Raw genomic sequence first — 20,679 nt, 5'->3', positions numbered from 1 at the left:
CACTGCAACCTCTGCCTCCCGGGTTGAAGCGATTCTCCTGCCTCCGCCTTTCAAGTAGCTGGGACTACAGTCACCCACCACCATGCCTAGCTGATTTTTGTATTAATAGAGACGGGGTTTTGCCAAGTTGGCCAGGCTGGTCTGGAACTCCTGACCTCAGGTGATCTGCCTGCCTTGGCCTCCCAAAGTGCTGGGATTATAGGTGTGAGCCACTGTGCCCGGCCTACAATTATCAGTATATCTATTTGAAACCATCTTCAGAAATTGAAAATTTAGGGCCACTCTTACTAGCACATGAAAGCTTTTCCTTGCTTATTACCTTTTGGCCGGGGCAGTGAAGGAGGATCCTGGGTCTTTCAAATATAACCAAAGAAATAACCAAATTCCAGGGCTCATCAGTCCTTTTTATAAACACTAATATAGAATGATGGACATCCATGTGCCTGGAGTTTTCCTGGTTGTTGACTTGGGCCAATAAAAATAAGACATGTTGGCCTGGTGTGGTGGCTCATGCCTGTAATCCCAGCACTTTGGGAGGCTGAGGCGGGCAGATCAGGAGGTCAGGAGTTTGAGACCAGCCTGACCAATATGGTGAACCCCCCAATGCCGTGTCTACTTTAAAAAAAAAAAAATTAGCCAGGTGTGGTGGCGCACACCTGTAGTTGCAGCTACTCAGGAGGCTGAGGCAGGAGAATCGCTTTAACCCAGGAGGTGGAGGTTGCAGTGAGCCAAGATCGTGCCACTGCATTCCAGCTTAGACAACAGAGAGACTTCGTCTCAAAAAAAAAAAAAAAAAAAAAAGTTCTGCAGAGTTCTACTTTTAAATTCTTGTGTAATGTTCCATTTGTTTTGTCCTTTGCAATTAACTACAAACTTCTAAGTCCTAGAAAAGATTTCACGTATTCATAGAGTGAGCAACGATCAGTTTCCTAGTCAAATAGATCAATTTCCTAGTCAACCAGTTTAAAAAGTTGTGGCATTAAACTGTAAATCTTGGGCTGTAATCCTGCACCCCACTTCTCACCCCCAATTATGAAAGAAAAGCATATGACAGTCCCTACTGGGCTCAGCTTTTGGGCTAATTGAGTATGACTCTGAGCCTTCTTAGCAAGTTCCTGTCTTTTGAAACCCCAAATCCCAAAAAGATGTCTAATAATTTTACTTGTTTAGGGACTAAGACCAGGTATTTTCAGCAGAGGTTCTTACTTTTTTGTAACTGAGGCAACCATAATGTTCCATAATACAATCTTAAATCTGAAAGTGAGGGAGGGGTAGGAACCGGCCTGAGCTTCAGAAATAGCTGACCCAAAAGAACACTCAAATCTAGCCCTCAGACTCATAGACAGCAGTTTGGATATCTGCTTTTTGACAGCTTCCTTTTAGATTTCTTGAGCTCTCAGAAAAATTAGAAGGAAATGGGCTGGGGATGTAGACAGTCCAGACAATAACAACTAATGAATGAGTCTGAAAGAGACACAGAAGGGCAAGTCGAATTTAGAGTTTGAGAATGCAGAAAAGTTTTGAAATGGTCAGAACTGCCAGAGTAATTGCTGAGATAGTATTAAGCACCCTCCCTGCATTTGCCTTAAAGTTGCCCCTTTCTCCCAATCGAAACATCAAAAATCTGCAGTGCCCTGTAATCAGGTATGTGATACATAGTGAATTTAATTCTCTTATTGCCCTGGAAGAAGGATAAACAAGACATGGTCCTTGCCCTTGTTCAGTGAGTATTTGTTAGATCTTCATTACATTTTGGGCCTCCTTCCTCCAGTCTTATTACTGTGCAAAGAAGAGATAAGCTTTGACCTCTACGGTTAGTAAGTATTGGCTATAATGTTGCAGATTCTTTGCCATGGAATCGCATAGAATTTGTATGCTCTCAAAATGAGAGCAGCTTGTTTTTTTCTTTAAAGTGGTGTTTATTGCCTTATTCCTGCCATGTTACAAATCCATCATTTCCATTAATAATGGTACTCTCTAGCTGCCACTCATTTCTCTCCTGATGGTGTGTTCCATGGATACCCTTATCCACTGTTTTTGTTCTGGGCCCCCGAACTGTTAAATTTCTCAGCATAGCTGCAACATTTAAAAATTATATGAAAGCACACAGGTGTACACTTCTGGCAGCATTGGCCTGGAATGTTTGCATGGCCACAGTATATGGAGCTGGGTTGTAGGGGCCCCTTTGCGAGGAAGAATGCATATCATGGTGTGCCTCAATTCTCTGCAGCCTCTCACATACATGTATGTCACCTGCCTGTTCCTAAGGTCATTTGAGACCTCTCTCTCTTCTTCTCTTTGCCCTGGGATAGCCTGGCTTTTACGAAGTGTTCTCAAAGAGGCAAGTGACATTTGAGCCCCTTCAGTGGTTCAGGTATAAAGTCTTGGGCTTTTCTCCTGTGGACTTGGAGTGAAGCCTTGTCAATGACTGTAATGACCAAATTAGGATTTATTTTTAGCTTGTGTTTGTTACTATCAGAATTCTGTCATGTTAAGGCCATCTTTGTGACTAAAGCAATTTCTTCTAAAATGTGGAAGGTCAACACTTTTCCCTTTAGAATTGTGGACAGTGATGGATAAAAATACCCTTCTCGCTCTGTAGTAAACTTGTTCAAGTGCAGAAGTTATATTTAGCTTCAGCAACAGGAGTCTATAAAACTGTATGTGAGAAAAGAGCCTTGCTAACTGAAGTCATCCTTCAAACCTTTCTCCCAGGGGTTCCAATGGCAGTTGCTAAGAATAGGGCAACTTAAAAAAAATTTTTTTTTTCAACTGACAGATATTAAAAGTGCCTGATATTTACTGACTTGGACATTAGTTAAATTCAGGTGGGGTGACCAGAGTGGTGTTATTTGTAGAACTGTTGGTTGGTAGAGTAATCCAAAGTGTCTTCCTAAGCTGTAGTAAGTATGCTTACTAATGTTTCACACCTTAATTATGCTCAGTAAGCAGTCAGAGTTCGTTGAATACATGGAGAAAGATGCACTTTAGATCAAGCGTTCAGCAAACCACTGCCTGTTTGGGCCGTGGCCTATTTTTGTATAATGTGGGAGCTCAGAGTGAGTGGTGTACATTTTTAAAGGGTTATGACAACAACAAAGAATAATATGAGATACAGACCTTATGTGGCCCATAAAACCTCAAATTTTGCTGTCTAGCTTTTCATAAAGTTTGCTGATCCTTGCTTCAGATAATGGGGGTGCTCTACTGCTCTCCATTTCATCTGTACTATTATAATAGGCCTAAATAATCACTGTAGATGGTGGCGTCATGTTTGTTACCTACTGAATAAGTCAGAGTGATGGCCAGACATACACATTGAAGGCTTTGAATTAGAATGCAAAGGAATTGGTGACAGTAAAGGAATGTTTAAGAAAGTTCAGACTGATTTTGTGTCTGATCCTTCAAAAGCTAGAGGTGGTATTTTTGGTACCCGAAACATAATTTCCCTGATAAATACTCTTTGCCCAATTATTGCTTATCAGCTGCCTGAAATATTGTCTGAATTGTTCAGCTCATGCATCTTCAAGCACTCAACTAGTTAGTACTTTGAAATCAGTTTTAATAGATAATTATCATAACACATTTCCAGTCTTCCCATTTAAAAGCTGAATGCTATTAGTGCTGGAGGGGTAAGATGCACCCTGGGTATGTTTTCTGATCTCAGCAGAATCAATTACTTGGTAGTGTAGTCCAGAGAAAATGGGTCAAATCTATTATTTTAGGATTCTGAAATTCTTAATTGGGATTGGTGACTTAAAAAATTTTCACGGTACTTTACCAAGTCTTCAAGTTGTATGCCTCTTGTAGATTGGCATTTAAATGGGATGCTTTTATTTGAAAGCTTTACTTGAATTTTGTTTATAATAAGCTAATGTTATTTTCCTATAGTTTGCAGTGCTGATGTGGGTATTTACCTATGTTGGTGCCTTGTTTAATGGTCTGACGCTACTGATTTTGGGTAAGTCTACAAAGCCATTGGGATGAACAATTGCTGGAAAAAAAGATTGAGTGCCAGGAGCTTAGACATTTTAGTGGAAAGTAATTCTCACTGTATGAAAAGTAGAGGATGAAAGTTTGGGCCTAGCACAGTGGCTTATGCCTGCAATCCCAGCACTTTGCGAGGCCAAGGTGGGTGGATCACCTGAGGTCAGGAATTCCAGACCAGCCTGGTAACAAGGTGAAACCCCTTTTCCACTAAAAGTACAAAAAATTAGCTGGGCATGGTGGCACACGCCTGTAATCCCAGCTACTCGGGAGGCTGAGGCAGGAGAATCACTTGAATCGGAGGTAGAAGTTGCAGTGAGCCGAGATTGTACCATTGCACTCCAGCTTGGGAAACGAGAGAAATTGTGTATCCAAAAAAAAAAAAAGTTTGAGGTTGTATTCTCTTTAAGTTGGTGATACAGCATCCCAGTTTATTGAAATGCTACCTTACCTTAGTTCCTGAAGACAGCTCCTATTAACAGTGATAAATCAGATAAAGGGTGGCCTGATTATAGGATGCCGTAGTCATTAATCTAACTAGGAATGCCTGTATGTTATGAAATCTGTATGATGTGATTTGAAGCTAGGAATGACTTCTAGCTGTAATAACTGGCTGCTAATAACTGCAGTGTGGAGTGGCTCTTCAATAGCAGGTGCATCCAGAGATCCTTATGTTTTTATTCATTGATTAGGAACACTGCTTGGTTATCTTGAGTTGCCAGTTTAATAGTTTTAGTGTTTGTTCCACCTAAATCATTCCAGCCTTTTTGAAAAGTTGTGTATTTCCCTTTTCAGCTCTCATTTCACTCTTCAGTGTTCCTGTTATTTATGAACGGCATCAGGTAATTTCCTAACTGCTGAATGTAGAATAGAGCACTTACTCTATTACATGGGATTTACAAATATATTAGTGCCAATTTTCATCGCCTTATAAAAATGAGAAATGTGATGGTTTCTCAAGCCTTTAGTTTGAGACATATAGTAGTGGTTAATAAGATTCATTAGCAATGGTAATAATTCCTTTATACCTCTCTTTCAGGCACAGATAGATCATTATCTAGGACTTGCAAATAAGAATGTTAAAGATGCTATGGCTAAGTAAGTATTTAAAATCTGCAGTGTGTTTACTAGGATAAGGTGTGCTGGAGTTTGAGAACAGTTGAGTATTTTCATATTACAGGCAAAATGAGTAACAAATCTCTATCAGACCTTAAGTGTGACCTTAGAGTTGCCAAAAGATTGTTTTTCTAACATTTGGACCATTTGTTTCTGGGTTTATTATGTGTTTAAGGCTTTGTTTAAATCTAATTCATGAGGCCAAAGTGACCAAATTATAGCTTATAATTAGGCATCTTGAAGGATTTCATTTCTTGTATTACCTGAATAACACACAAGTGGTTCTTGGAAGATGGTATTTTAAAGAAGGAGAAAACAAAACTGATATTTATACTGACTTTCATTTTCAGAATCCAAGCAAAAATCCCTGGATTGAAGCGCAAAGCTGAATGAAAAAGCCCAAAATAATTACTAGGAGTTCATCTTCAAAGGGTATATTCATTTGATGATATGGGGGAGGGTCAGGGAAGAAGGAAACCTTGGCATTGCAGTGCAGCTTCCCATATCTTTATTTTCAGCCATGCACTGTTTTGAGGAAATATTACCTGTCTTGACTGCCATGTGTTCATCATCTTAAGTATCGTAAGCTGCTACGTATGGATTTAAACCGTAATCATATCTGTTTTTCCTATCTGAGGCACTGGTTGAATAAAAAACAATTTGAGAAAGCTGTATATTTTACTTTGTTGCAGGTAGTCTTTGCTGCATCTTGGCAAGTTGCAGAGATGGTGGAGCTAGAAAAAAAAAGCCCTTTTCAGTTTGTGCACTGTGTATGGTCCGTGTAGATTGCTGCAGATGATTTTCTGAAATGACATGTTTAGATGAGATCATACCAGTAAAGCAGGAATAAAAAAAGCTTGCTTTTCTGGTATGTTCTAGGTGTATTGTGAATTTTACTGTTATATTAATTGCCAATATAAGTAAATATAGAATATATATATATAGTGTTTCACAAAGCTTAGACCTTTACCTTCCAGCCACCCCACAGTGCTTGATATTTCAGAGTCATTGGTTATACATGTGTAGTTCCAAAGCACATAAGCTAGAAACAGAAAATATATTTCTGGGAGCACTACCATCTGTTTTCAACATGAAATGCCACACCCATAGAACTCCAACATAAATTTCATTGCACAGACTTACTGTAGTTAATTTTGTCACAAACTCTGCATCTATGGACTGAATCTAATGCTTCCAAAAATGTTGTTTGCAACTATCAAACATTGTTATGCAAGAAATTACAAAATAAAGATTTATACCATTGTGGTTTAAGCTGTACTGAACTAAATCTGTGGAATGCATTGTGAACTGTAAAAGCAAAGTATCAATAAAGCTTATAGACTTAAAATGTGTTTTGGCATTTTCATTTCATGAAACTGCAGCAGATTAAAATAAAAATACAGTGGGTAGACTTTGCTTCACCCAGTACATGGTAGCTTGTGCTTTTAGAAAGTTTTCTTTAGCTCATGGAGCAGCTGCTTACTTTGCAAACAAAAGTCAACTAATATGTTTATGTAATCAAATTTATTTGACACATAAAATGTTTTTAAGTGATGATGTGTTTTATACTTTGAAAATAAATTCATGCACCAATATTTTAACACATATCATACAGTGCAGGATTTATGAACCTACATAAAATCATACCATATAAACATTTACAAATAAGTTCATGACACACGGACACTATTGCTCTTTAAATACGGATGTACATGTTGTTAATTCATTGTTCTTCCACATGGTTATTTCAATGCAAGATCCGATCAGTATGAAGAGTCTAGTACAGTATAGGCAGACATGGTTATCACTCAGCATTACCAGTCACATGGTTACAGAAAACAGAATTGGGACTGCATAGGGACTCTACTGTTGGCCCAACAATCTATTAGTGGATTGATGTAAGGCATTAGTAAATTGGTGTATAAAAATAGCTTAATGAGTCATCTAATCCATTTAGAATGCTGAAGCACTTCTGTGGTAAATGTTAGTCAAAAATGCTTCATTTTACCTTTTCTCTAAACTGACAAATACAAGTAGCCAGTAACAATAGATCTAGAATTTTAGTTCACTGACTGGAAGGACGAATAGGCATCCATGTGGTCAGACCTACCGGTCCCTCACCAACTCCTTTCAGTGAGCACTGTCAGCCAACTACTGTAGTCACTGGTCAGCTACATGGAAATTGTGACAGAGGAGGCTTTTGGATGGCTCCTGGTAAAGATTGTCCAAGTCATATTCTACCATACAACCAACTCCGAGGAATCCTAACTCACTTTATAGTTTCGATTTACCGGCTATTCCTTGGATTTACAATTTGTTTACGGAGAATTTTTTTATAATCTGGACTTGACCTATCTGGTTCGCCTGAAGCAATCAGTGGAGTCAACTCTACTCCACTCAGTGTGGTACACCAAGGTGCAGCCTTGGGTTATCTTATTTAGCTTAAGATTTAACAAGATAAGTCAGCTCATTCTCCTGGATCTACCTGAGCCTTTTTCCCCTTCCATTTTATAGAAGTTTGTTTAATTTGAATTCTATTTTGGATTTTGTGGGTTTGGCATGAAACACAATGAAAACCCATTCTACCCCGCCCCAAACTTCAATTCCTTTGCTGCTCACCTTCCCATAAGCAGGTGACTGATGTCTTTCATTTAGGAAGCCTTGGCATGAACACAGGACAAAGGTGACACACTGAATCTGCTAAGGATCCTGCAGCCCTCTTCAGCTTTGAAGTTTTAGCACCATATGGAGAAAGGAGAAATTGGTGGGAAGTGAGACAGCAGCCCACGCAACTGGAAACTCTCAAAGGCACTTAATGGATATAAAACTCTGCAAATGAAACATTAAAAAATTAAGTTTCTCAACTTCTCTATACATGGCTCATTTGGTTTTGAAAGCTAAATTGGAGAACAGAGGCTAGCGATATTTCTAGTACTTCGGTGCATCTAACTTAGGCTGTCTTGTTCAACTGATTTGTAAAAATGAACATTCTTGAAGTATATAGAAACAATAGCAAAACATTTTTGTAAAAGTTTTGATGCAAATTAAAAGCTACATATTGGTTAGGGTAACTGAGGCTTCAAAATTTGTCAGCGGGCTACATTATCAGATAGGATTTGTCAAAGTAGTTAGTATGTATAGTGATTAGTCTCAGGAACAGAGGCAAGCAGTCTTAACATTCTACAACTTGACCTTCCTTCATGGCATCGCAGTTGTGGAGAGTCTGAATTATGGGTGCAGTCGTGGAACTTCCATAGTGTTTTGGGCTTGTGTGTCCAGGGCAGCATGGTAGGCATTTCCCAACAGCTGGTGGCAAGGAGGCACTCAGCACGGACTCTGCAGTTGCTGGCGGGTAGCAGCAGCAGCAGTAACGTAAGAGGCTTCTGGCATTTACAGACACCGCCACACAAATACACTGTAAAGGCAGACCAAACAGTCATTTTGCATAGCTGGACATCATACCTGTGTCAAGCGGCAAAATAATCTTGCCACGCACCCAAAAGTCAAGTTCAGGTGATGTATTGAACATTTTGACTTCAAAAGGTAAACCAGAGGTCTTGCCACCAAGTTAAGCTCTATTGCTTTTTTTTTTTTTTAAAGGTATATTTTTTCAGTTGAGTTCTGTTTGGTTCTTTTAGCAGTTTGAATGCCTGTGCCAAATGTTGGTCAGTGAGGATGTGTGGCACTTTGATATAACACTCTCTCCTGTTACTATTGAAAAGGTTTATCAACTCCACTTGAGTCAGAGAGCCTTTTGAGTATTTAGCACAGAGCCAGGGGTGACAGCAGGCTCCATGCCTACAAAGGCCTGTGAGCCCTGCACTGTTAAGGTAGCATTGTTAAGTCGTTTACGTTAAAACAAGTCTGTATCCCCTGCACTCGAGTGACCAATTCATTTATGTCTCTTACTCCTAGCTTGTTCAGTTTGGTTGGTGCTGCATTGGACGGGTTTTGTTCTCCACTGGGAGCTGCTGTCAGTACTATCTCAAGGGTTCTAAGTGCCAGAAGTGGCCAGCACAGCAGGCTGGCGCTGGGTGCTCCCAGGCAGGCCATCAGAAATACACAATGCCTTTGGGTGGGAAGTGGGTTCAAATTCTTTATAGGTGCCTTTCTTACAGCCTAACTCAGACCACTAGGAAGTATCACAGAATGCATGTATTTCTTCTTTTTCCCCTCAAGAACTTTGCTTGGGTGGAATAGAACCCAACATTCATGCTACAATGAAGACCATCAGAAATGGAGAAGCAGAGTAAGTTAGAATGACCTAGTCCTGTTCCTCTATACTCTAAATAAAAAAATTCCCAACACTAGGGATTAACTGGGAATTCTTAAAAGGACACATGGATGATTTTTCATTCTGACCTCCTGCAACGCACAACAACCCATGGGCTGCCAAGAGCTCCTACTCAAATCAGCCATCTCGGGTCTCATCCACCTGTCCCTTTCCCCCAGCAGTGCCCCAGTAGCTATCACATGCCCATGCCATCCCAGGACAGCTCCAGTTGGCACACAGGGCCACTGGGTTGACAGTCACCAAAGGGTAAATGCCTTATACTTGGGAAGTCCTTGCCTTCATGAGGACTCATGGAATTTTCTGTTTATTAGCCCCACATCAGCCCACCCCATGACCCTGGGAGAGGCTGACCCACGGGACACCTGAGATGGGGAGGGAGAGCTGGCCCAGGCTGGGGAGTCAGAACCAGGTCAGTGAGGTTAGTACCTGCAGTCGTCTCCTCCAGTGCTGACCACATACTTGTCATCGTAAGAGAAACGGATGTTTGTCACGTGAGCCGAGTGACCAAAGTATCGCTTATGTTTGGCCTGTGAGCAAAAGTGAATGGAGACAGCTAAGAGACCCTGGCGCCCCTCAGCAACCACAGACTACTTCAGCACTCAAATCCCTGCTCCCAGAACCTTCCTTCACTGGGGACTCTTATTTGGTCTGGACTCCTGTATTAGGCAGCCTTTGCCTGACTTTCCTGCCTCTTATCCCTGCCCCACTTCTGGCCATTTTATCCACCCTCCATCCTCCCTTCCAGGACTGCCCCTCCGACAGATGAAAAAGTCATTGCCATATTTCCACAGTACTGGGACAGGGTTCCTCTGTGTCTCCCAGAGGACTATCTAGATGTGGCCCCCATCTCAAGCAGATGGCAGAACAGAGAACTGGCAAGGAGGTTACTCTGAGGAAGACTCACAAATTTTTCTGTGCATGGAAAATCAAAGAGCTTCACAAGCCCAAAGTCATCTCCTGTGACAATGTTCAGGCCAGCGTGGGTCACACATGCACAGTTGACATCAGCCTTGTCTGCATTTCGTGGCCAGATTCCAATGACTTCATCTCCCAGGACGCTGTTTCAACAGAAAAAGGGGTTAGGATAGAAGGAAGTCATGTGAGGTTTCTTGCAGTCAGTCACCACCTCCCAGGGATAAGGAAGAGAGGGATATTTAACACTGGGGGGGCTGTGGCCCGGTGGGAGTCCTTGGTCTGTTGGGAACCGGCCGAACAGGAACAGCACGAGGCGAGTGGTAGGGGAGCATTAGCACCTGAGCTCCGCCTCCTGCCAGATCTGCTGTGGCATTAGATTCTCATAGGAGTGCGAACCCTATTGTGAACTGCGCATGCGAGGGATCTAGGTTGCATGCTCCTTAGGTAGAACAGTTTCATCCCGAAACCCTACCCCTACCTGGTCTCTGAAAAAATTGTATTCCATGAAACTGGTCCCCGGTGGTTTTATGTAATTTGGTACAGCCACGTGGCTCTCCTGGCATGAAAGCATCTGTCCCCTTCCCATTGCCAACCTCTTGTTTAGGGAAAAGAGTTTGAGCTTCTGCCTCTGCTAGTAGGGGGTTGCCTCAGTCCCCTGCACTCCAAAACCAAAAGTTACCCCCATCTTTGATTCTCTCCGTGCCAAGATGGAGATGGCTTCCTGTTGAACTTTCTGGAAGGGGTTCATGTAGTAGAAATTACACAAAGAGAGGGACTTCGCATTTCAGAAGCCAAGGTCAGATCAAAGCCAGCGACCTAACTAGTGCCAAGAAGCCTCCCACCCTCACCCCCAAAGAAGACAGCTCCATTTCTCAGCCTCTTCAGATCCTGCACAAACGCGGAGTCTGAGCCTGAGACAAGACACTCCCTTGTGACCTTTTCCTCAAGAAGTTTTTTCTTCCACTCAGTCACCTTGTCCAGGAGGCCCAGGTGATCTTCTCAATGACCATGGCTTCCGTTACCTGCTTCCCCAGGGGGACCTCATGCACCTGGCGTTTATAGGCTCCTGTTGACACCTAGAGGTAGAAGGGAAGCCATGTTCATCAACGTTCCTTCTCAGTTCCCCAGACTCCCTTTGAGTGTGCTGTTTCCCTGGCCCAGCCTCTGCATCGCTAGGACTTTTCTCCACACCCAAGCTCAGCTCCAGGCTGCAAAGCCTATGGCCAGCCCATGGCAACACCAGCAGGGCATTTTCCCATCTTTCTTCTCATTCATTTTCTCGCTATTTTCCAGAGTCCCAAGGCAGGGGTTCTCTGAGTGTGGTGCCCCAGCAGCATCATCAGCCACGTAGAAACCTGTTAGAAATGCAAACTCTTGGGCCCCATCCAAAACCTACCCAGACACACACTGAGAGGGTGGCCCCTAGCCATCCCTGCTTTAACAAAGCTACCAGGTGTTTCCGATACACAGGGATCTCAGTTCTCAGCAAACCAAGAGGCACAGAGGTAAGACAGGTTTCTCATGGACAGCAGCTGACATAGGTGATTCTGGGGTATCTAGAACTTGACCCTTGGTGCTCCGGGAGTCTTCTAAGGCAAAGAGACCACTTTTCCTACCATCAAGGACATTTGCCAGTGAACGGCTGCTGCCTTCCTCTTCAGCCTCCTCTCTCCCTGCAGTGCCCTCTATCTCAGCCCCGCCTCCCCTTTCCTTCTGGAATGAGCTGGGAAGCTGAGCTCTTTCCTGCCTCAGGGCTTGCATGCAGATGGTCTGGAACAACGTTCCCACCTCTCTGTTGGCTAACACCTACACAGCCTGCAGACCTCAGCTTACATACCACTCACTGGAGAGGAAGTGCATCTAAATTCAGCACCTTGCTACATGCTCCCTAGAATGCTGTACTTTTCCTTCTTGGCACATAATCACAATTTGTAATTATATTTCTATTTTGTGACTGTTTAGTGCTTGTCTTCTCTGTTATAGAGCAAGCTGTAGGAAACAAGGACTGAAACTGCCTTTGCAAAATTATGACTGAGATCTAACTTAGCTGACTTCATATTGCTTCTAACCTCCAAGCTGTCTTTGTTCATTCCTGGATGTAGGCTAAACTAACTTTGGGAGAAAGTTTAAAGATGATAACAGTCCTTTCCCAAAGCAGACCTCTTTCTTGCCTGGGGATGAGATTGCCTCTGTAGGACTAACAGCGACAAGATTATAACTTATGGAATAGGAGTCATGCAGGTGGAGGCTACAAGATTCTGACCCTCCCTAAACTGGTCCTGAGATCAGTGCTTGAGATAGTTTGCAGACTCAGAACTTGATGGATCAGCTGGCACCTCCCAGATCAATAAACTGGCTCTCTCATCTTGTGGCCCCCACCCAGGAACTGAGTGAATGCAAGAAGACAGCTCTAACTCACTATGATTTCATCTCTGACCAATTGTACTCCTGGCTCACTGGCTTCACCCCACCTACCAAGTTATCCTTAAAAACTGTGCTCCCGGAATGCACAGGGAGACTGATTTGAGTAATAATAAAACTCCAGTCTCTCATGCAGCTGGCTCTATGTGAATTACTCTATCTCTATTGCAATTCCCCTGTCTTGATGAATTGGCTCTGTCTAGGCAGCAGGCAAGGTGAATCCTTTGGGTGGACCAGTCCAAGACAGGACCGCTCTCATTTTGTCCATTTAAGTCTAGCATAGTACCTGGTTCAGCAAATAGTTGAATGAATAAATACATCCTCTCTCCTTTCACAGTGAATAGCCAGCTCCATCCAGGCCAGCTCACAAATGCAGATTTGTTGAGTGTGGGTGAGATCATCCTGTTTTTAGGGGTCAGTCCCAGCAGTGGATCCCTCTATATCTCTTCCACTGGTCAGTTCCCCTAGGACCCAGGGATGAGCTTTTACTCCAGGCCCACTGGCTGGAGTCCAGGGCCCAAGTACAGAGGAACCATTCTACCCAGTAGAGTTTGGAAATGGCATGAATAAATGCCAGAAGCAGCACAAGGCTTAGGTGTAGCCCCCAAAAACTAGAAATCAGGAAACTTTGAGGAGGTGGTGGTGAGTAGCAGATTAAAGATGATTAGGGCTTGTATTTCCTGCTTTTCTTACTCTTTACTATTTTAAATTCTATTTCCTCAATGTTCTTAAATTCTCTAAGCCTCTGTTTCTACATTTATAAAATATGGAAAAAGTAACTACTTAAGAGTTCCAGTGAAGATCGAGTTAGCACACTGCCTGGCACACAGTAAGGACTCAATTAATATAGGCCATTGTTGTTATTACTATTATTATCAGTTGCCCCAGATAATAAGCAAACCCCAAGCATACCTGAATGTATTTGCCATCCGCAGAAAAATCCATCTGAATGACAAAGCTTGGGATATCTTTGCAGTAGCCAATGCGGTTCAGATTTGTGCCCTGAGTGAGGTCATAGAAGTCAACTGTGTGTTCAGAAGAACCAACGGCTAAGAATCGGTTGTCTGGGCTGATTCTAGAAAAAGCAATCCAAGAGCAGGATCCATGAGGAGGGCTGTTTGAGGCTGGTCAGGCATGAAGGCTGCTCCGGGACGGCCTTCCAGGCCCAAAGATAGAGCTGCCTTGTGACTCACATGTGGTTGGCCTTTCTTGGCATTCTATGGAATTCAACAATTTATGTGAATCAAATCGCTGGGAAATAAGTAGAATAACATCTACAAGTAGTTTTAACCCCATTTTTTTTTTTTTTTTTTTTTTTGAGACAGAGTCTCACTCTGTCATCAGGCTGGAGTGCTGTGGTGCAATCTTGGCCCACTGCAACCTCTGCCTCCCGGGTTGAATGAATTCCCCTGCCTTAGCCTGCCAAGTAGCTGGGACTACAGGCGTGTGCTACCACGGCCAGCTAGTTTTTTGTATTTTAGTAGAGACGAGGTTTCACCATGTTGGCCAGGATGGTCTCGATCTCCTGACCTTGTGATCCACCTACCTTGGCCTCCCAGAGTGCTGGGATTACAGGTATGAGCCACCGCACACAGCCAACCACGCTTTTATGGAAATTAGCAAAGACTTGTCTGAGGGTGAACATGGGAGAAGGTATTCTTTCAGAGGTGGCTTGGAGAAAGTGACCGTCTCACAATTGGGTTATTCATTCCAGCTGTAGCTGGAATGGGAACCACTGGGAAGCAGAACGCTTGCCTTCCTCCTCCACGCCCAGACCACCCACTTAGGTACCTGATATCTTGGATAGCAGATTTCCGGTCTCGTTTTTTCCCCCAAACTTTCAGGCTGTTCACCAACAAGATGACAAACTCTCCATTCTTCATGCCAATGGCCACCATCTCCCCATCAGGGCTGTAGGCTGCACACCTGGCCGCGTGGCCCAGGCTCACCTTGTTTAACAGCTTCTACATTATGCAAAGGAAAGTGACCTGAGTCCTTTGCCCTCTCAGCTGGTCTCCAGGAGACATCCTAAATCAGGCCAGAAAAGTCAGGCTGCCCTCACAGCCACTGTGGCCCACCAAATCTCTTCTAAGAGTAAATGTCCCTGAATAACTGAGGTGGGCTATATGTTTTGATTAGAGCAGACTGTGGGACAACAAGTTTTAGGGCAGAGGCTGGCAAACTTTTTCTGTAAATGATTAGGTAGCACCTCCTTTCGACTCGATGGGCCATCAAGTCTCTGTCGCAACCACTCACCTTTGCCACTGCAGCACACGACAGCCACAGACAGTACCTACACAAACAAGAGCAGCTGCTGGACTTGTAGAAGAAGGCTACAGGCCAGATTTGGCCTTTAACTGTAGATTGCCAACCTCTTGTTCAGGGGAAAGAGCTTCAGCTTCCACCTCTGCTAGTTCAAATTCTGAATCCTGGCCCTGTCACTTATTAGCCAGGTGTGTTTGGGTAAATTACATCTCAGTTTTTCTATGTTTACTAATAGCGATGTTAATAAGGGTTTTGCAAGGTTATCGTAGGCACTAATCGTGTCCATGAAGCAGCTGGTATTATGTAGGTATTCACATAGCGACAGCTGTTGCTAGTAATGTTTAATAAATAATTACAAAAACTAACTTAGGAGCCTAACAACCACACTCCTGCTTTTACCTGTCTATTCCGTGACTCTTATACTAAAAATACATCAAACAGTTACTGGCCCTTTCAAAATGAAACCAAGTATTTTAATTAGCGGAACTTAAGTACTTGTTTGAACTCTGGATGAGGCAAGAGGACTGGGAACAACTCTTTGATCCCCCCACTAACCTCGCCCCCCACTGCCCCCCGCCCCCTCGCCAATTCCTTGCTGTTTCACGGTTTTACTCCCAATGAACTTTAACATAGCCTTCCCAAACTCTTAAGAGAAACCTTGTTGGGATTGTGATGGAAATACATTAGGCCCATTGGGGAATATTTGACATTTAAAATCATTTTTAGTCTTCTCATTCAGGGGAAACATGATTTGTCTCTACATTTTTAGTTTTGTAGGTTCATGACAAGACAATAATCCTCAATTATATTATTTAGATGGGCTGTGGTGAGTGGGGCTTCTTTTATTGTTAGGTTTTCTAACTTGACCTTCTATCTGGCCCCATCCTCCTCTCTGCCATGACGCTGGCTGGGCCTCTCCTCGCTCAGCTCCCACCGCTATGCAGCCCACTCGTGGGCATCTGAGTTCGGGCAGAGTCGGCCTCACCTTGTCAGCCAGGTCCCAGATCCGGGCTGTGCCATCGTTGCTGGCAGAGATGAAGAGGTCTTTGGAAGGGTGAGTGGCCAGGCCCCAGATCTCCCCTTCCATGTGACCATCAATCAGGATGTTAGAAGCAGCATTTTTTTCACCAACTTCAATTATTTCTCCATCTTTGGTTCCCACTAAGATTTTTCCCTGTTGTAATTGAAACACTATTAGAAAAAGGACAAATACTGCATGACTACACTCACATGCGGTATCTAGAGTGGTCAAATTCATGGAGACAGAAAGGAGAATGATGACTGCTGGTGGACGGGGGTGGGGCACGGGGGAGTTAGTGCTTAATGGTACAGTTCCAGTTTTGCAAGATAAGAAAAGTTTCGTGGGTGGATGTGGTGATGGTTGCACAGCAATGTGAATGTGCTTAACGCCACTGAATTGTACACTTAAAAATGGTTAAAATAGTCACTTTTATGTTATTCTGGCGCAATTTAAAAATTTTTAAAACACTACTATGATTAGAAAAACTTGGGGATTGCAGCCAGTTGCAGTGGCTCATGCCTGTAATCCTGGCACTTTGGGATGCTGAGTCAGTTGGATCACTTGTGGTTGGGAGTTCGAGACCAGTCTAACCAACATGGAGAAACCATGTCTCTACTAAAAATACAAAATAAGCTGGGCATGGTGGCACATGCCTATAATCCCAGCTACTTGGGAGGCTGAGGCAGGTGAATCGCTTGAACCCGGGAGGCAGAGGTTGCGGTGAGCTGAGATTGGTACTCTTGCACTCCAGCCTGGGCAACAAGAGAAGCTCCGTATCAAAAAAAAAAAAAAAAGAAAAGAAAAAGAAAAACTTGGGGATTAATTGAGACCACGAATTTAAGGCTGCAGTAAGCTATCATGGCTCCACTGCTCTCCAGCATGGGTGACACAGTGAGACCCTGTCTTAAAAAAAAAAAACTTGGGAAAGTGCCTTTGTAGTGTTAACATTAAAATAGGAAGGGCCAAGAGGTGTTTTGTTATTGTTTTTTGAGACAGTCTCACTCTCTCACCCAGGCTGCAGTACAAGGGGTATAATCTCAGCTCATCGCAACCTCTGCTTCCCAGGTTCAAGCGATTCTCCTGACTCAGCCACCCAGGTAGTTGGGACTATAGGTACATGCCACCACACCTGGCTAAGTTTTGTATTTTTAGTAAAGATGGGCTTTTACTATATTGACCAGGCTGGTCTCGAACTCCTGACCTCAAGTGATCTGCCTGCCTTGGCCTCCCAGAGTGCTGGGATTACAGGTGTGAGCCATCATGCCTGGCCAGTGTTTTGTTTTTAACAACAAACTGTCCATTCTTAATTACTCTACTCCACCCTCTCACTTCGCCTTCTCTCAATCAGCTACCTCAGGTAAGAGCTTCAGCACAGATTCCTTCATCACCCAGCATCTGCCAGAAGATTCCAGTAACTATAGAGCAAGGCAGCCAATTAGTGTTCTTAGACAGCTCAAACTCCTAATAAGTTCTTCCTTCCACTGAACAAAAATCTGCTTCCTGGCCAGGCACGGTAGTTCACGCCTGTAATCCCAGAACTTTGGGAGGCCGAGGCAGATGGATCGCCTGAAGTCAGGAGTTTGAGACCAGCCTGGCCAACATGGCGAAACCCCATCTCTACTAAAAATACAAAAAATTAGCTGGGTATGGTGGTGGGCACCTGTAATCCCAGCTACTTGGGAGGCTGAGGCAGGAGATTCTCTTGAACCCAGGGGACACAGGATGCAGTGAACTGAGATCACACCATTGTATCCAGCCTGGATAACAGAGCAAGACTTAGTATCCAAAAAAAAAAAAACTACTTTCTGATAACTTGCAGGCATAGTCCTGCCTTCATCCCCCAGAACTGCCCTTCCCAGTGGGCATCACTTAGCTATTTAAGAACAAAATCCCCAGTTTCGAATCATGTAGACCCCACATCCGGTTTGCCTTTTTCATGGAAAGCATCTAAGAAAGCAAATTCTTAACCTGATATTCAGAAATATAAACACAAGGTATTCGATAGAGGTTTGGAGATTGGCTTTTAAGTGCATCAAATCCCCTGGAGGAATTTAAAAAGAAGAAAATGGAAGGAAATAGAAGGAAACATCCAGGTCACGGTCCCACCCCTGAGATTCTGATTTACCAGCTCCAGGTGGGTGCCTAGACATCCATATTCTTTAAAATTCCACAGCTGCTTTTTATACACTGTCCAAATATGAGTTAGAAACCAGTGGCTTTGAGTCAGGCAGTTTGGTGGCCCTTACCTTCCTCCTCGATGGTTCTGGAACTTAGGGCATGGGCAAATTACTTAGTGTCTCTGAGCTTATGAGAATATAATCTGTAATACATCTCCTGAATGGGACTCTATACCAGGCAAGATGAAAGGCACTGTCATGTAGAACAATGTGACCCTCCCAACAGCCTCATGACAAACCCATGTGCTGGACACTGAAATGTGAAGGAACACACCCAAGGTCACCCAGCTGCTTCTTCCTGGGAGAGTCGGACTCTCTTAAGCTGCTTCTCACTGTAGTACAATTCACGTCTTGAAGGCGTGTTTCAAAGATTCAACAAACCAGCCCAGGGAAAGTGTCTAGCTCGGAAGGTACCTACACTTCCCCCTTCCGTGGCCCAGCCCCAAGGGAAGTCGGCTGTACTCACTTTTCCACGGCACACGGAGCGCACACACTCTACCAGCTGTCCCGTCTCCAGCTGAAAGGCCCGGCAGCGCTTCATCTCCTGGTCCCACAATTTTACAGCACCTCCTTCTTTGGTCCTAAAAAAGGTTGAAAGGCACTCAGGCTGTTAACCCTCATCCTAAGACCCACTTCCCACCCCGTCAACTCTCTCCCCTCTTTCCCAGTCATCAAGGTCCTGGCCGCCAGGGGCCCAGCAGGACAGACCCTCAGGGGTCCAGACCCTCCTGGGGTCTCCCTGTTAGACCCTGCTGCTGAACTACCCCAAACCCCTGAACTTACAGATTTCCTACAATGCCTTCAAATGCTACCATCTTGGGACGAAAGAGAAAGTAATTTGGAAATCCAGACTTTTTATTAGATTAGAACACTAAGAAATGTTCCTCCTGCCTTCAGGCTTTGCTTCTACAACTCTCCTCTTCTCCTCCTCCCTCCATTCCTCCAAAGAGTTACTGACATTTTATGAACAGCACAGTCACTGTGGTTTGCTCAATAATACCTCTCTTTGGTCCTAAAAAAGACTGAAGGCACTCAGGCTGTTAACCCCCATCCTAACACCCATTTCCCACCCCTCAACCATTTCCACTCTTTCCCAGTCATCAAGGTCCTGGCCACCAGGACCAAAGGTTTTTTTTTTTAATATTAATTAATTATTTGTTCATTTTGAGATGGAGCTTTGCTCTTGTCACCCAGGATGGAGTGCAATGGCATGATCGCAGCTCACTGCAACCTCTGCCTCCCAGGTTCAAGCCAGTCTCCTGCCTCAGCCTCCCAAGTAGCTGGGATAACAGGCACCCGCCACCACGCCCAGCTAAATTTTGTATTTTCAGTAGAGACAGGGTTTCACCATGTTGGCCAGGCTGGTTTTAAACTCTGGACCTCAGGTGATCTGCCCCCTCGGCCTCCCAAAGCGCTGGGATTACAGGAGTGAGCACCTCTCAGGTTTTTAAACTAACACCAAACCAGCTCTGTACTCCTCTCTTCCTTGTGAGGATCTTGCCCTAGGCCCTCTTGGAGAGACAGCAGACTGATCTTCCTAATACAAAAATCGAGGATGACAATCTGCATTTTCTCCAAGTTGGGGATGCTTTTGTCAGTTTCTCCCAAAAGACAAGTTGTTCCTATAGAAACTGTGGCTTACGGCCGCTCTTTTCCGCCGGTCACTATGAGTCCATCCCGAAGGGTCGTGTACATTGTGAACACGGGGCCTGTGTGAGCCTTGGCCACCAGCCGAATGAGGAAGTGGTCCTTCCAGACGTAGACGTCTCCATTGATGGCACCCGTGAAAGTGAGGTTGTTCTGAAAACAAAGGAACGTCTTCCACAACAGGAACACAGTCAAGTGGGTCCCTCCCCAGCCACGGGTTCTCTCATTAAGGAACCAGAGCTAGAGAAGCAGACGTGCCTAAGCAGTTTGATCTTCTGTGCTAAGGAAAGCAGCAGAATTTGCAGAAAAACTGCTGAGAACACTGCATAAGGCAATCATCTGGCTTGGAAATTCACTCTAATTGGTTTGGGCATTTGATTCCCCTCTGAGCACAGCTCCGCATTAACAAGGACTTCCCTTCTGTGAACACGGACCAGGTGACAGCAGGGTCAGGGGCAGACCCTAGGCCACAGGACACCTTCCTGGGGCTCCTCTACAAGGGGAGAAACCCACTCCTGGAGGACCACGAGGTGACTATGTTCCAACAGGTCATCATTTTGGAGCTTGCATTGGCTGAGGGCACCCCATAGCCCACTGAAGTCTGGCAGTTGGGGGGATCTGTGGCACAGGAGGGCTGGGAAGAAAAAGGATCATCATCTAGCGGTGGAAATCATTCCTAATATCCTCTGGGGCTTGCAGGTCAGGGTTGCCTCTAGAACAACAAACCTTCTGTCCTTGGTGGGTATCCTACCTTTTCTGGTTAATATTTTAAGGAAAAAAAATATTGGCTGGGCGCAGTGGCTCATGTCTGTAATCCCAGCACTTTGGGAAGCCAA

At 44.1% G+C, this 20,679-nt stretch overlaps 2 protein-coding genes across 11 annotated transcripts in view; one reads left to right on the top strand and one right to left on the bottom strand.

Moving 5' to 3' along the window:
* The window catches only part of RTN4 (reticulon 4), an 81,018-nt gene extending 74,567 nt beyond the window's left edge, over nt 1-6,451 (top strand). For 4 of the 5 annotated variants that reach the window (XM_017542372.2, XM_017542369.2, XM_037743400.1 and 1 more), the window contains 4 exons: nt 3,892-3,961; nt 4,783-4,829; nt 5,027-5,085; nt 5,454-6,451. In XM_017542372.2, coding sequence (XP_017397861.1) covers nt 3,892-3,961; nt 4,783-4,829; nt 5,027-5,085; nt 5,454-5,496 — 219 coding nt within the window. In that variant the 3' untranslated portion in view covers nt 5,497-6,451. The remainder of the gene's footprint in view (nt 1-3,891; nt 3,962-4,782; nt 4,830-5,026; nt 5,086-5,453) is intronic. The other variant, XM_017542370.2, reaches the window with a different exon arrangement.
* A 159-nt stretch (nt 6,452-6,610) lies between these two features.
* EML6 (EMAP like 6) overlaps nt 6,611-20,679 on the bottom strand; it is a 253,399-nt gene continuing 239,330 nt past the window's right edge. For 5 of the 6 annotated variants that reach the window (XM_017542366.2, XM_017542367.2, XM_037743398.1 and 2 more), the window contains 9 exons: nt 19,839-19,996; nt 18,663-18,777; nt 15,984-16,172; nt 14,525-14,697; nt 13,646-13,808; nt 11,285-11,388; nt 10,302-10,455; nt 9,824-9,924; nt 6,611-8,518 (listed from right to left, as the gene is read on the bottom strand). In XM_017542366.2, the coding sequence (XP_017397855.1) occupies nt 8,494-8,518; nt 9,824-9,924; nt 10,302-10,455; nt 11,285-11,388; nt 13,646-13,808; nt 14,525-14,697; nt 15,984-16,172; nt 18,663-18,777; nt 19,839-19,996 (1,182 nt within the window). In that variant the 3' untranslated portion in view covers nt 6,611-8,493. The remainder of the gene's footprint in view (nt 8,519-9,823; nt 9,925-10,301; nt 10,456-11,284; nt 11,389-13,645; nt 13,809-14,524; nt 14,698-15,983; nt 16,173-18,662; nt 18,778-19,838; nt 19,997-20,679) is intronic. The other variant, XR_005202459.1, reaches the window with a different exon arrangement.

This window comes from Cebus imitator, unplaced genomic scaffold (genome assembly GCF_001604975.1).
Source record: "Cebus imitator isolate Cc_AM_T3 unplaced genomic scaffold, Cebus_imitator-1.0 Scaffold143, whole genome shotgun sequence".
NCBI classification, from domain to species: Eukaryota; Metazoa; Chordata; class Mammalia; order Primates; family Cebidae; genus Cebus; species Cebus imitator.
Note: the sequence above shows the minus strand (reverse complement) of the source record. Positions and strands in the feature narration are given on the sequence as shown.